This window comes from Rhinolophus ferrumequinum, chromosome 16, assembly GCF_004115265.2.
Source record: "Rhinolophus ferrumequinum isolate MPI-CBG mRhiFer1 chromosome 16, mRhiFer1_v1.p, whole genome shotgun sequence".
In the NCBI taxonomy this organism is placed as follows: domain Eukaryota; kingdom Metazoa; phylum Chordata; class Mammalia; order Chiroptera; family Rhinolophidae; genus Rhinolophus; species Rhinolophus ferrumequinum.
Window position 1 is genome coordinate 11,602,462 of NC_046299.1, and position 15,932 is coordinate 11,618,393.

The 15,932-nt window shown below is 47.6% G+C and overlaps 1 protein-coding gene across 1 annotated transcript; it reads right to left on the reverse strand.

The window, feature by feature from the left end:
* Nucleotides 1–6,405: 6,405 nt before the first annotated feature.
* KCNK18 (potassium two pore domain channel subfamily K member 18) lies at nt 6,406–14,984 on the reverse strand. The gene is given in 5 exon segments (XM_033131115.1): nt 6,406–6,776; nt 8,946–9,648; nt 9,650–9,713; nt 9,715–9,739; nt 14,861–14,984. Coding segments are annotated over 5 exon segments (1,287 nt in total).
* Nucleotides 14,985–15,932: the final 948 nt, after the last annotated feature.

Sequence of the window (15,932 nt, forward strand, 5' to 3'; positions counted from 1 at the left end):
GGATTTATATCGACTGTTGTCTTGTAGAAGGTGTTGTGTCCCTGCAAAACCAGCATGTGGGTGCCACAGGGACACACGCACACACACGCATGTGCACACACAGAGCTTTCCCGTTCCTAGGAGCCTTTTGGGAATGTTTTGCTCCACCCTTTTTCACACAGGTGGCCTGAGCTGCTGTCACCAGGGTGACTTTTCAGGTCTTGTTTTTGAAGTTCCAGATTTTTGCAACCCTAATTCCTCTGAGGAGAGCAGAGAATGAATGCCTTTCAAATGGCAGCAAGAGAAACTAAATGTCTTCTGCAGCCCCAGGCATTCGTCAAAGCCCCCTACGTGAGAGAAAATGCTTAAGGATGAGAAAGCTTTTGAAAATTATCATGGTTAAGACATTTGTATGTCAAGTCACTTGTGTGGCTTCAGACTGGTGGTAGGAAAAATCGGGAAACCTCCTGAATGTCTGCACATTGGGACCTGCAAAAGTAAGTGGTGGTCACCCTGACAGTGAAATCCCGAGTGACCACTTAAGAAAATGAGGTAGTGTCATGTGTACCATTGAAAAATATCCAAGATGTATTATTATTCAATGAAACCTAAGCACACAGGACAGCACATCTGTTATGATCTAATTTAGGAAAAGAAATTGATTAAAAAGTCAATACATACACGTGCAAGTGCAAAATGCAGACAGATCGGTTCTGGGTGGCTGTTGGTGGGGAGAGGGGCGTGTAGGAGGGTGAGGATTTTTACTTTCCACTTGTAATTTTATGCCCTTCCCTATGTTTTGTAGTGTTTTTACCACAAACTTCTATTGCTTCTCATATTTTAATTGAGGTATATCTTACATACAGAAGAGGGCACAAAACATACATTTGCAATGTATAGAATAATTGTTCAGTGAGCCCCAAAATGTGACCCCCACCCAGGTCAAGATATAAAACCCAACTGGAAGCCCCAGAACCCCTGGGTGCCTCTCCTCGGTCACAATCACCTCTCTGCCCCTCAAAGTGACCACTCTCCTGACTCAATTGATTATCTTCTTGCTCCTCTTTATAACTTTTACCACCTAGGGTGTTTCCCTAAAAATATAATTGTCCATTTTTTTAATCTTTTTATAAGTGGAATCATTCTGTAGGCATCCTTTCTCTACCTGGTTGCTTTTGTACAATGTCACTGGTGAGATTCATCCATATTATGTATAACTGTAGTGTGTTCATGTTCGCTGCTGTATAGTATTCCACTGTGTGGCCATATCACAATTTCTTTGTTCATTCTGTGGATGAGATTGGGGCTTCCCCCATTTGGGTCTATTATTAGCAATGCTGCTCCCCCACCACCCAAGAACTTGAACTCAAGTCAGATGAATCCTTGCCCTTCCCCAGCAGGCCACGCTGCCTCTCCCCGGCTGCCTCATGGCCTGACGCCGTTAGTTTATCAGAGCTTTGCCCAGTTGTCTATCGCTGTGAACCCCAAGAGGACAAGACCAGGTTTCAGTAAATGTTGTGACCGCCCCACACTGAGCTTAGTACAAGGCTTTGTACATTGATCTGTGCACAATTATTGCCCCATGGGTTTAATTTTGGTAATGATGTTTTTTGGTGGCAAACCATCCCAATAATTTTTAAAGATTTTCATTGTGCTTTTGCCTTACTACAAAAGTAACATATGTTGATTGCAAAAGTTTCCCTTTCAGTGGTTCAAGGGAGTCCAATGTGTGAAGGCACAGGCACTGACCTACTTGCTCTCATCTGAGGGACATTTGCACTGTTGGACCATAATAAATAATGCCACGGTGCACAATCCCTGTGACCGCACCTTTCCATACCTGTGTAACTGTCACCTTCAGGAAAACCCCTAGTTGTGGCATAGTTGGATCAAAGAGCAGGAAACTTCCCATTGTGGGCAAGACCCACTCCAGAAACCCATTGCCACCCACCCTCTTCCCATGAGTGCTTTCTGCAGAGCACACAGTGGGAACAGTTCTTGCTTCCGGGACATCTGTTTGGGCTGCGGCAGCCAGATGAGAATGTGAAGTGGGTGCAAAATGTGTGCTGACTGTCAACCTGGCTTCAGATCTCGACACGGCCCTTTCCCTCCGCTCCCCACAGCTCACATCTCCTCGGAAGGTGAGGGAGGGACATGGTGGCAGCCCTGGAATGCTGCTGATGCTGAACTCCACACATCCCCAGAAGGAAGGGGTCACCCAAAGCTGTCGAAGCCAAGAAGCCGCTGATCCTACATGTCCATCCTCCTGTCTCAACTGCAGGCCCACTGTGCGCCCAGGACCATGCAGAGCAAAGTGGGAGACGTGGGAGCCTCTGATCTCTGGATGGAGCCCATGAGGATGAGGCAAGACAGCAAATTTCAGTAGCTCCACTGGGTGGCACGACATCACCAAGTTCAGGGTATTTTGATAGAAGCTGTTCTGCAACCCAGAATCTCTCCTTGCTCTTTGCATCAATTTGGGCTTCAGGGAGAAAGGTACTATGCATACTAAAGAAATAAATACGAGAAGACTCAGCCTAGGGGGAAACATATCAGCTTGAACCTTGAGTGGGCCCAGGCTGCATGATGGCCCTAAATAAGATTGTCTGGATTTGCCGTGTTAATAAAGCTTTCCTGCAGCTCTTCAATACAAGAGACAGTCAATAAAACTCCCTCCTAGTCCCTGACTTACTCCCGTCTCCTTGCCCAGACAGTGTAAATGGCTTTGGGGAAAGACTGGAGTCGCCTCTGTAATCAGCCCGAAGATGTCTCTCAGTCACCCATTGAGAAGGAAGAGGGGAGGAAACTGCCGAGGGAGGAAAGGAAGGTGACCAGGGCAGGTCTGCACTGCGCACCAGGCTCTCCTGCATTTCAGGAGAAAACCCAGGAAACGCAGAGTGAGGGGCAGGGCCCAGGGAACAATAGGGCCCCCGGCACCTCATCTAATAACATTTTTCAACAAACATCACACTCTGAGGCCACATAGTCCAGCTGGGCTGAGAACACAGAACCCAGGTCATCACAGGGTGCTGTGTGGAGGCCAGAATGGGGCGTGGGAGCGCAGAGGGCACCGGGTGAAGGCAGCAGGCCCAGGCTAAGCTCTGCGAGGAAGCGGTGAGGGTGGGGCTGTGAGTCCCAGGCAGATCTGGAGTCTGAGGGGCAGATGTCTTAGAGTGATGCCCTGGGTCTAAAGGGTGAGAAACGTAGGATTTTCTCTCTTTCCAACATCAGACAAGTGAAGTTTCTTACTTTATTTAAAATGAAGGCAGGATGTCGACCATCCAGGCAGGTGTACATCTTCATGCAAGTTGCCTTCTTCTGTGTATCAGTCTCCATGCAGCCGAAGAGCCCGGAGAATCTGCCGTCTCCTTAGCAGTCACCATCACAGAACATTCTCCATCTGGAAAGAGCCTTAGGGAATCCTTGGCTAGTGGTTTTCATTCCCAACGCATCCTCTTTTTCTTGTTTTTTAAAGTTGTGGACTTCTTTCTTTAAGCAAAATGTTACAGGGAAGCAGATTGTAAAAAACAGAGCAAAGCAAAGTTACTCAGGCCAAAACGGGGTAAGTGAATCTTTCCCTGGGTTTCAGAAAGCACCGTATGAAAATGCTTGGGTTACTTCAGCCCAATTGTTGTACACTGGGGAAACTGAGGCATGGAGTGATAGTCCTGATAAGAAGTTCTGGGAGAGTCTTGTACCACACCGAATCCCCTGGGTCCTGGCACATAGTAGGTGCTCAGTAAATATTTGTTGGATAGTGACATACAGGCAATGCTGACCACCTTTGCACGTTCATTTCTTTTTCTACACATGCAATTGCTTTTGGAAGAGACTAAAGGGGGACTTGAATCTCAGAGAGGCCTCTTAATTGCCTATGGTTTAAATTTATAGCACTTGAAAGGGTTTTATTCTCTGATCTAAATGGCAAGAACAAAAGCAGCACAGTAAAGGGTTGAGGAGGATGAAAAGAAGCCATGATTTGCATCTGAGATGGAGGTGCCCTTTGTTATCCCACATCCAAGTCAACTTCAAAGTTCTCTGCTGAACAGATGCATGTTGGTCACCATGGCAACAGCTGAGCTGCCCAGACCTTCTGACCCTGGAGAGCCCACTGCCAGCCATGGCTTCTGCCTGGCTTCCAGAGAGCTAGATGGGGAGACAGACAACACAGGGGCCATGGTTGGTGGGAAGTCTGAAGATCCGCTCAGTAGGGCTCCTCCAGCTGTCTTACTGGTTCTCTGTTTGGGGGGCAGGGGTCTGGATCACCAACTCTATTGGATGTACATTTGCCCAGAGAACATGCGTGACACCTATTATGTGCCTGTACATCAGAAGTGCTCTCCTTAAGGGCTATACCTCCAGTACCTGGCATACAGTGCTCATTGAACAAAAGCTTGTGAATGAGTAAAGGAATGAATAAGTAACCAAAGTCACCTGGGAGCTTCTAAGATACACACATGCCAGACCCCATTTGAAACCGGCTGCATTAGGATCTCTAGGAGGTACACTCAAGACTGCACACGTGCGTCTCAGATCAGAGTGGGAGACAGAAGAAAGCTGAGTCAAGGCCGCCTCCTAGGCATCTGGCTTGAGCAACCGGAAGGCTGGGGCTGCTGCTCCCAAGATGGGAAGGAGCAGGACTCAGGGACAAGATTAGAGCTCAGTCTTGGACATGTCAGTTAGAGGTACTGGGGAAGCAGTCTGGAGTCTGGAATTCTAGGGAGTGGCCAGGACTGGGGATGGTGTTAATATTCACCAGAGTGGATGAGGCCAAAGGGAGGAGTGGAGACAGGGAAGGAACGAAGGGCCCCTGGTAGGCAAGCTGAAGCACAGGGAACAATGAGGAGGGCCCAGAAAGGTCTATGAGTGGGGGGGCGGGGAGGGAGAGAGAAAGAGAGAGAGAGAAGACATCAGGCAGAGGAAGAAGGATACAGTGCCAAGAAACCTCAAGGTGCTAAGTGGGGGCTGGGGAAGAGTGACTCCCACCCTATGCATACTGGGGTGTTCATTGCCAGAGGTGCCCAACCTCGCCAAAGGTGTCCAGCCTGGGTAGGGTCTGCCCATACTGTCTGGGCCCGCAAGATTGGGACCACCCCAAAATCACTGTGGGGCTCACTGAGAATATCCTGCAAGCTGATGCTGAATACACCAGGTTCTTACCTCACTATCTACCCCCTTTCTCCCAACCACAGGCAGTGAGAAGGCGCTGAAGAAAGCTGAAACGTGCCATTTTTGCCTCCTAATCACAGTCATGGGGAGAGCTAGGATTTTTTTTTAAGAGCTCACAAAGCTGGACACTGGGCTACAGCACTCCTCATGGATTATCGTGTTTGGTCTTCATAACAACCCTTTGAGGTAGGTACTATTTTTATGTCAATTTAACAGGTAAAGAAACCCGCCAAGATTTGAGGTTGCCCAGGCAGCCTGTCTCCACAGGCAAAGGTCTTAACCACTAAGCCACACGGCCGCCTCCTGGTCAGCACTGAGAGGCCCAGGTCAAGGGCAATACATCCAGCAGCCCACATGCCAGTGTCCTAGGGGATCAGGTCACTCCCCCCCCACCCATCAAAGCAGCAGGCTCTCTGCATGACAAGGCAGGACACCCAAACCCTGAGGTCAGCAGGACCACATGGGATGCCCAGGCTAATCCTCCCCTCTCTGCAAGGATCCAGAAGCAGGTCTCCACTTGTCCGGGTCACTCAGCAGAGCAGGGTCACAGCAAGACTGGCACCCAGCCAGGTCTGTCCTCAATGGCCCTCCCAGGAAGCACTAGGCCTTCCCAAACCCTTTCGTGTGACAGCTTGCCTGTCTCTGGCCCTCCCCCTTAAGACGTGGTTTTCACACCCACCAGGTGAAAAGCACCTGGCAGCGTTAGAGACGGCAAACCACAACCCCAACACCACAGCCATTCTTGGGGCGTCACTCCCAGAACCTCCAATACCATATGTCAGGTGGGAAAAGGCATCTGTACATTGTAGAAACTTCTAGGTGTCTTTCTTGCAAGCTCCAGACGGTCTGCAAAAGGCCCTGCTCTCTGGAGTGAGGCTGGTGGATCAAAGAAGGAAGCATCCCAGATGAAGTGGGCCTAATGACAGGACATCAATTGTCAAGTGGCTGGAACTCAAGTGATAACATTTCACTGACCTTAGCTGGGCAGGACGTGATTTGAGGAACCTGGGACAGCCATAGCCAGAACAAGAGTCCAAAGCGCCCCTTGAGAGAGCTGCTCCGAGGACATGTGTCCGAGGTGCTGCTACCCCGGGTGTCCGCAGCGGGGGACAGAGGTCCGAGATGCCTCCTCCTAGGGGACTGCAGTGAGGACAGAAGTCCGGGACGTCCTCTCTCAGAGGGCCACAGCGGGAGACATCCACTCCCAGGGTGGGGGGGTGGGGGAGACCTTCCTGGAGGCTCCGGGCGGTGGAGGAGCTACCGGGCTCGGAACAGCAGACGCGCCACCTGCTGGCCCAGGAGCGCGGGACCTATGCGGTCTGGCGGCCCCACCTGGTGGCCGCTCTGGGAAGCGCGGTCTGGCCAGTCGGCCCCGGGGCAGCCTCGCCGCGGGACTACAACGTAGAGTCCCAGTGGGAGCGGTTCCTCCATCAGCTGCCCCACCCCACGAGCCGCGAATCCTGAGCCCACCTGGCAGTGCCGCCGGAGCGGCTGCCCTTCCCTTGACAGCGCCCGCTCTCGCAGCCCCCGGCAGGGCCTCCTGGACCGACTCCCTTCATCCTCGACCTCCCCACCATCTCTTTGGCTGTCGTCTTGAACTAAAAGCCTCTGAACTTCAGTTTCGTCTTCTGTTTAACAAGTGGGGAGGAGCTAAGCTAACAATACCACGTACTGGGCTGATGGGCTCTGGGTCACAGCCTCTGGGTCAGAGCCTCCACCAAAAGGTTTGGTCCAGGTCCTGGCAGGTCCGAGATGAGCTATGCTTGGGGGGCAGGGTGTTTCTGCGCCCCATGAATTCCTAGAAGCTCCTCAGATGTACAGGCAAGATTGAGGACCACCAAGTAAGAGCTTGGAGGAATGAATTCCTATTCCTGCACCGGAATGCGAAGCAAATAGGGGGGTGGAATATGGTGTCCTGGGGGCAGAGCGGTGAGAAGTGAGGAACAGGAAGGCCTGCTGGGCCAAGTCCTGAGACTCGCAGAAGAAGACCCACTAGCAAATAAAAGGAGCCAATGACTGTGACCTTTAATTTGCAAATGTGTCCCTGATAAACTCCATGTTTGCTTTTAAACAGGACTTTCTACCCACTTCCAGGAGGAAGTGGCTGAGATTGGACCCATTCCTCCCTCCACTTGATCCTGAAAACAGCAAGCACTCAGTGGATATCGAACTGAATACATTCGGAAGAGCCCTTCAAAACCTATGTGCTTCCTTTGTTTTCAAACTGGAATCTCCTGGCACTTTTCATTGGTTCCTGCAATTTTTGTTCTATACCCTGGAGCAAAATTCAGAATTTACGTAGGGACTGGGTCATTTTGCTAATCACAGGACGCAGGCTGATTTTCCCAAGATTCTCTCAAAGAAACTCTGATTCTCTCAAATCGGTCATATCTCATAACTGAGCAGGGACATAGTAGTAAGACCCTTGTACTACTCCGTGTGTATGGCAACCAGTTCACACACAGACTTGTTACATCCTCTCCCAGGCTGGGGTCCTCAGGAGAGATTCTGAGACAAGGGTTTGTGTGCAAATGGGTTATTTGGGGGTGATCTCAAGAAGAGTGGGAAAATGGGGCTGCAGGATGGCTCAGTTGGTTAGAGCCCGAGCTCTGAACAACAGGGTTGCTGGTTCGATTCCTACATGGGCCCGTGAGCTGCTCCCTTCACAATGAGATTGAAGACCACGAGCTGCCGCTGAGCTTCCGGAGGGGTGGCTGGATGGCTCAGTTGGTTAGAGCGTGAGCTCTCCACAACAAGGTTGTTGGTTCAATTCCCGCATGGGAGGGTGGGTGTGCTCATGAGCAACTGAGGCTCCATTCAGCTGGGGAACTCAGGAGGCAGTCTTGAGCATGGCCCAGAGTTATCCCTCCCTATCTGGATGCCATATATCACTCCTGTCAGTCATGGGTTGAGGACTGCTCCCCAGAGGCTTAACTCCTTGGCACTTCTAGCCTGCCCTGCACAGCCCTGCATGTACCTGCCCCCCCATGCTTTAGTAGGCAGAGAAAGTCCTCAGGCAAAGGAAGCTGGAATACCAGGGCATATGGGTGGGGCTCCTACAGCATCTGCCACACAGACCAGCCTATTCACATGCCAACTCATTCATGAACAGCTCAGGAGTGTTTCCACCCAATGAGTGCCAACCATCTCGTGTGCCAATCCATTCACTTAAACATTAACACGTTCACATACCAACTCATTCAGAAGGTGCCACTGATGTGCTGCTTAGTGAGAACACTGGGCTGCACAGAATCTGGCAACCAGGAAGTATTCCCAGCCCCCAGGTGACGATTCCACTCAGTGGCATTGGTGTAGTTTACACGGGCTGGGACTAGGCTGGTCTCAGGCACATTCATACACTCGTTTAAGAAAAGAAGCTGCTCGCACTAGCTCTGTTTCATCGGGGGAAACGGAGCAGCTCAGGAAGATTTTACTTTAGCACAAAGTACAAATTGCAAGAATAAAGGTAATTATTTTCTTGTGTTGCAAGAAAACTGGTGACTTCCATAAGGCAATTTCGTCCACATAAGGTGGCGCTTTTTAAAAATGAAGACAGAAAAATTAATTGGATTTTGGATAATGGTGATAGTTTCTATCTAATGTCCTGATACAGAGGGCACTGGCCACATTCCTGCAGGACCTCGAGACTGAAATCAGCCCTCATACAGGATTTGTCTCCAAACCCCAAGGTCACAGGTGACAGGCTGCAGTGCCACCAGTTTTAACTACACTGACCCAAAAGACAAGGCAAGGAAACCAGTTCAGCCCATCTGAGTCACACGAGAGAGGGTGGAGACTTCGCTTTTTAGTAGAGTTTCTTGTGAAGAACAGCATGAGAGTTTTGCAGATGTCAATCAGCCTGCTTTGCAGGAACTTGGAAGGGATACACACAATCTGCATCCTAATGATGATGTAGAGGGGAAAAAACAAGAAGTGAGGGTGTTCTAAAACGGTATCCCCACGCCTGATCTCAGTCAGCGTGACGAAGAAGAAGTAGAAGTCACCTTCGAAGTCCAGGTGCTTCTCCCAGGTGGGGAGGATGGTGGCTGCACAGGAAATGTAGGCAAAAACAATGAGGGCAGTGATGGGCAGGGGGACGTCCAACCTCTCCACCTGCTGTCCCACCTCACCCGGGTTGCTGATGATGGAGTATGTAAGTCTCCCGGACACCAGCTCAGGACACTGGTTACTCCTCTCCACAGCCCGTGGGGGCAGTTGCAGTGTGTTCTGTTTCTCTCATGCAAGAAGCCTCTCAAGCAGCTTCACGTTGCTGCTTGGGGCTGAGGGACACCTGCCAAGTTTGGGGCTCGGGAGCTCTTGAGAATTGATGACGATCCTGGGTTCAGCTTGGTCCACGGGCTTGGCATCGGACCTGCTTGGCATTGGACTGCAAAGCAGTCAGGAGCACCATTTGGAAAGAGGATCGAGAAGGAATGGGAGTTTTCAGAACCAATTGTAAGAAGTGGATAAGATAGTTGCCGGGATGTCACCTGTGTCCGTGACACAGGACCAGGACCAGCAGGGGGATGCCAAAGAAAACGTAAAGCATGTAGAAGTACTTGCCTGGTAACAGGGTAAATATGGCTGTAACCTGGAAAAAAGGACAGAGCCCAGGATTGTCGTGTCTGCTCTTCCCTCTCCAAAAAAAGCTTTAAAGAGACCTTCTGCCATTTCCCCTCCTTCGCCTGACATTTGACACAATGTGTTTGCAAATATTCATCATTTTTCCCCTATTATTTTTTAAAGATTTTTATTAAAAATTATAGCTAACATACAATATCATATTGGTTGCAGGTGTACACAATAGTTATTCAACACTTACATACCTAAAGAAGTGGTCACCACAAGTCCAGCAACCATCTGACACTGTACCACGCTATCACAATATTACTGACCATATTCCCCATGCTGTGTGTTACATCCCCATGACTCATTTGTTTTATACCTGGAAATTTGAACCTCTTATTTCCCTTCAACTTTCTCCCCCTTTCTAAAATTTTTTAATTACAGTTAACATTTGATACTACTTTGTATTAATTTCAGGTGTACAGTATAGTGGTTAGACATTTCTATAATTTAAGAAGTGATCCCCCTGGCACTATACATACCTGTTATCATACCATTGACTATATTCCCTGTGCTTTGCTTTACATCCCCATGACTATTTTGGAACTACCAATTTGTACTGCTTAATCCCTTCATCTTTTTCCCCTGCCCCACCCCCTCCCATCTATCACCCTGATAAATCTAGTACCCATCTGACACCATAGTTGTTACAATATTATTGATTATATTTCGTCTGCTATACCCTACATCCCCATGACTTCTTTGTAACAACCAATTTGTACTTCTTAATGTCTTCCCATTTTTCATCAACACTCTCAACTCCCCTCCCATCTGGCAACCATCAAAACGTTCTTTGTATCTATGAGTGTGTTTCTGTTTTGTTTATTTTGTTCTTTAGATTCACATACAAGTGAAATCACATTGCATCTGTCTTTCCCTGTCTGACATACTCCGCTCAGCACAATACCCTCCAGGTCCTCTCATGCTGCCGCAGACGGCAAGAACCTATTCCCTTCCATGGCTGAGCAATATTCCATTGTATATCTATCTATATCTATCTATATCTACCTATCTATCCATCTATCTGTATGTGTGTATGTATGTATCCCCTACTCTTTATCCATTCTTCCATTGATGGACACCCAGGCTGCCACCACATCTTGGCCATTGTAAACCATGCTGCAATGAATGTATGGATGCACAACGTCCCCTCGAAGTAGCATTTTGGGTTTCTTCAGATAAATACCCAGAAGTGGGATAACTGGGTCCTTTGTCTATTGTTATAGACTTTGTTTTAAAGTCTATTTTGTCTGGTATAAGTATTGCTACCCTAGCTTTTTTTTGTTTTTTTTCTTCCATTTCAATTTTCATGAAATATCTTTTTTTTTTTTAAAGGGATGCCATTTATTGTTCACAGTTTATCTCAGAAATCAAAGATGTGTAAATTTACTTCCCATATTTTGTCAATATACCTTCTTCCAATTCCTACTCTAAGGCTTAGGATTCAGAAGGTTGCAACTTAGACCCACATTTGGCAATGATAATAAAAATATTGGTCATAAGAACTTTTCTTAAAAGAAAAAATCAAAAACAAAAGGAAGACATGCAGTTGGGGCGGGGGCCAGTTTCTTTATTCATTTTTAGGATTAAAAAAGAGAAATCTTGATGATGGAGTTTATAGGAGCTGATGTTTTAGATGGCATAGATTAGAAAAACATTTAAGTCTTTGAAAGTAATAAGACTTATTTTATCAAATTTAAACTGAATTCACAGCCCTTTGAACATATTTTCACTTGAACTCTGAATTCAATTCAATTGTACTGTCTTTGAGAAGGGTTATTACAGTACAAAGAGCATGGACTGCTGAACCAAACTGGACTGATGAACCAAACTCACCTAGATGGGAAATCCTGTCACGCCACTTGTCATCTATGGGGTGTTGCCCAAATCACTGAATCCCCCTGGGTCAGTTTTCTTATGTATAAAATGGGAATACTCATTTCTAGCACAGGATTATTGTAAATTTCAATGAAAGAAATACCTGGTATTGCCAGACTCTCGGTAAATTTTTGCCAATTGAATTAATATTAATAGTGACATTTAATGTTAAATGAAACTTTGGACTCCAAGGACACACTTTTCCCAGTTTTTGTTTTGTTTTTAGGAGTAAATTAATTTATTTTTATTTAAAGTTTTGGAGGGTGCCAACACCTGGGAATGAACAATTTTTAAAGAGATCCAATAAGAGAATCAGAAAATAGCTAATTCCTTTTTGAGGAGGGGCTTAAGTAATGAAAATTAATTTTCTCACAGTTCTGGAGGCCAGAAATCCAGCATCAAGGTGTGCACAGGTTTGGCTTCTTCTGAGGCGTCTCTTCTTGGTTTGTAGATAGTGGTCTTCTGCCTCTGTCCTAATCTCTTCTTATAAAGGACACCAGTCACATTGGATTAACGCCCATTCTAAAGACCTCATTTTAACTTAATTACCTACTGAAAGACCTATCTCCAAATACTGTCACATTGATTTTGGAAGGATGAAATTAATCCTGTAACACCCCTTTACCCTGTCACCCCTGTTTTACCAATGGCCTTTGACCCTTTTAAGATCTTCTAGTTTGGGGAAGGGTACCATATTTCACTGTCATATTTCAATTATTTTTAAAAATTATGTTAAATAAGCACACAGTGAATACTGCCACTATAAGTTCTGCACCTGGGGTGAACATGCAGGTATTGCCCAGTCAAAAGGGACTTGGTAGGGCCAGGGAAGAACGTCGCTGTCAGCTGGGAAAGGAGTGCAGGTCAGCGGGTGGTCTGTCAAATGCAACTCTGGGCCAGTTTTATTTATACATGTTGGTGGTGACCTGGTGACGTTCGTGTTCCTGATTACTAGAGAGCTAACCCTGGTATAGGACTTCAGTTTACACAGCGCTTTCACAGGCTTTGTCTCTTTTAACCCTCCTGTCCCTGGGCAAGGCCAGTACAGATTTGTCAACAGTCAATTGCTGAGTCTGCCCACATCGTCCAAAGAAAATGCTCCCCCACCATCCCCCTCCGCGAGAATGGGACTCGCTCCTGAGATAGTTAGTTACTCAGCCACAGATCCTGCGCCCTGGCATCGATCGCTCCACCCTCTCTGGACCAAAATATCTTTTTCCATCCCTTTACTTTCAGTCTGTGTGTCTTTCAATCTGAACTGAGTCTCTTGTAGGCAGTGTTATGTAAGGGTTTTGTTTTCTTATCCATTTAGCCACCCTACGGTTTTGATACAAACATTTAATCCATTTACATTGAAAGTAATTGTTGATAGATATGTAACTATTGCCATTTTATTATTCATACATTTGATTTTTTTTTTTTTTTTTTTTTTTTTTTTTGTCTTAAAGAAGTCCCTCTAAGATTTCTTGTAATAGTGGTTTGGTAGTGATGAACTCCTTCAGCTTTTTCTTGTCTGGGAAGCTCTTTATCTGTCCTTTGATTTTTAAATGATAGCCTTGTTGGGTTCATCTTTTTTGGGACTCTCTGTGCTTCCTGGGCTTGTAGGTCAATTTTCTTGGCCAGGTTAGGAAAGTTTTCAGTCATTATTTCTTCAAATAGGTTCTCAATCCTTTGCTCTCTCTCTTCTCCTTCTGGTACCCCTATAATGCGAATGTTGTTATGCTTCATGTTGTCCCAGATGGTCTCTTAAACTATCCTCATTTATTTTTTTTTTTATTCTTTTTTCCTTTTGCTGTCCTATTTGGGTGTTTTCTGCTACCTTGTCTTCCAAATCTTTGATTCGATTCTCTGCTTCATCTAATCTGCTGGTGATTTCTTCTAGTGCATTCTTCATTTCAGTTTTTGTATTCTTTACTTCTGACTGGTTCTTTTTTTATTATTATTATTTCAATGTCATGTTTCATGCTTGCTATCTCTTTGTTGAAGTTCTCACTAAGTTCTTTGAGTATCCTTGTAACCATTGTTTTGAACTCTGTCTCTGGTGAGTTGCTTGCCTCCATTTCATTTAGTTCTTTTTCTCGAGTTTTCTCCTATTCTTTCATCTGGGACATATTTCTTTGTTTCCTCATTTTGGCTGCCTCTCTGTTTCTTTGTATTATGTGAATCTGCTACATCTCTTGCCAGGTGGCCTTATTTAGTAGGTGCCTTGTGGGGCCCTGGCACAGTCTCCCTGGTCACCTGAGCCAGGTGCTCCAGGTGTATCCCTTGTGTGAGTCGTGTATGCCCTCCTGTTATATTTGAGCCTTGATTGCTATTGGCACATCAGTGGGTGGGATTGACCCTCAGGCTGACAGGCTGTGGGGTTTGGCCACATCCAGTTTATGGGCTGCTGTGCTGGGGGGCTTACCACACAGAATAGGATTTTCCCTAGCAGGCTGGTGCCTGTTGAGACTGCCCTTTGGGTGTGCCCCTTGTGGGCTAATTAGGTGGTGCTTTGTTGTGGTCTGAAGCTGACCTCCAAATATGTTGGTTCTGGGGCCTCTTGGGAGGGGCTCTGGTGACGGTCCAGGTCATCCACTGCTTGTGACTGATACGGGACTACAAATTGATGGATGGTTGGTTGCTGCCTGTGCTGGACCTGGAAGCATGTGGGAGAGTTCATGCTGTGAACTGAGGACAGCTGCCACCAGTACAGGCCTGGGGTAGCTCCACAAAAAGCCGGGACACATCGAGGCCTGCTGCTACCTGCTGTGGGTTGACTGCTCCGGTAAGGTTCAGCTCCTGATAGGGAACTGGGTGAGACGGGGTCTCAGTGAGTCAGCAGGGCGGAGCTTCAGAGCTCACCACCAGGCCAATCAGATTGAGATTTGGCGAAGCATAGGGGGCGGGCTCAACATAGGAAAGATGGCGTCTGCCTGCCGCTGCCCGGAAAGAAGACCCCACACAGGGAAATTGCTGTCTTCCAGGCCAACCCCCAGGCCACACACTTCAGTCTGTCCCCACCGCCCTCCCATGCCTCTGACGCTCCCCCGAGTCACCGTCCCTCCGCGGAGCCCAAGGTGAGTGCCTGCAAGCGAGTGAGTCGGAGCGCGGGCCACTTAAGAGGATGTCTGGGTTTCCTGCAACCTTCCGTCCTACCCAAGGGTCTGAATCCCTGCTGTTTTTCACAGCCAGACGTTATGAGGGCTCCACTTTCCAGCACCAGTACTCCTGGATGGGGAGCCTGGTGTGAGACCAGGGTCTCTTGCTCCTCCCTGGGGAATCTCCTGGCTGAGGTATCCGTCGCAACTTTCAACCGCCACACAGATGTTTGGGGCCAGCCTGTTTCGCATCTCCACCCCTCCTGTCAGTCTCAATGCGGCTTCCACTTCGGCTAGACTGGGTCTCCAAGTTAATTGTTCTATAATTTATTTTATTTTATTGGGGAACAGTGTGTTTTGCCAGGACCCAGCAGCTCCAGGTCAAGTCATTAACTTCAGTCTAGGTGTGGAGGGCACAGCTCACTGGCCCATGTGGGAATTGAACCAGTGACCTTGGTGTTAGGAGCAAAGTGTGCTCTAACCACTGAGCAAACTGGCCGCCCACCTGTGGCTTAGCTCCAAGCTCAAGCCGTTGTTTTCCATCTAGTTGTGGAGGGCACAGCTCACTGGCCCATGTGGGAATCGAACTGGCAACCTTGGTGTTATGAGCACTGCGCTCTAACCACTGAGCAAACCGGCCACCCCAGTTCTATAATTTATTTGTAATTTTGATGTGTTCACCGGATGAGGCAAGCACAATGTGTGTCTACTCCACCATCTTGGATCGTTCTGGCAAATATTCATCTTAAAACACTCATCCACTTATGTTACATTAGGCCTGTTTGGTGTGGGACACGCAGCTTCTCTTTAGGATAAGGAGCAACTCATGTCCAGATCGTTGACCTGAAATGTCCGTGGCAGGGAACAAGTACATGTTTGGGAGTGAGGTGATTGCCTTTCATTTTGCTGTGGCCATTTCTGAGCATCCATGTGAGGATGGGTCCAGCTCACCTGAAAAGACAAGATGAGCACAGGTGAGAGGGCACAGATGCTTTGCAATCATACCCACCACCTCTTTCATCCTCTACAAAGGCCCTGGTTTTTAAGAAGACACCCTGGTCCTCTGTGGGATGTCTGGGCCTCACAGTTTGTTTGTTTCTATATAACAGGCAATTATTACTCGTATGTGCCAATGGGGTGTACAGCAGTATATTCAGGACAGCAGGAAGATGGAAGGTGAATAAAATACAATTGCTGCCC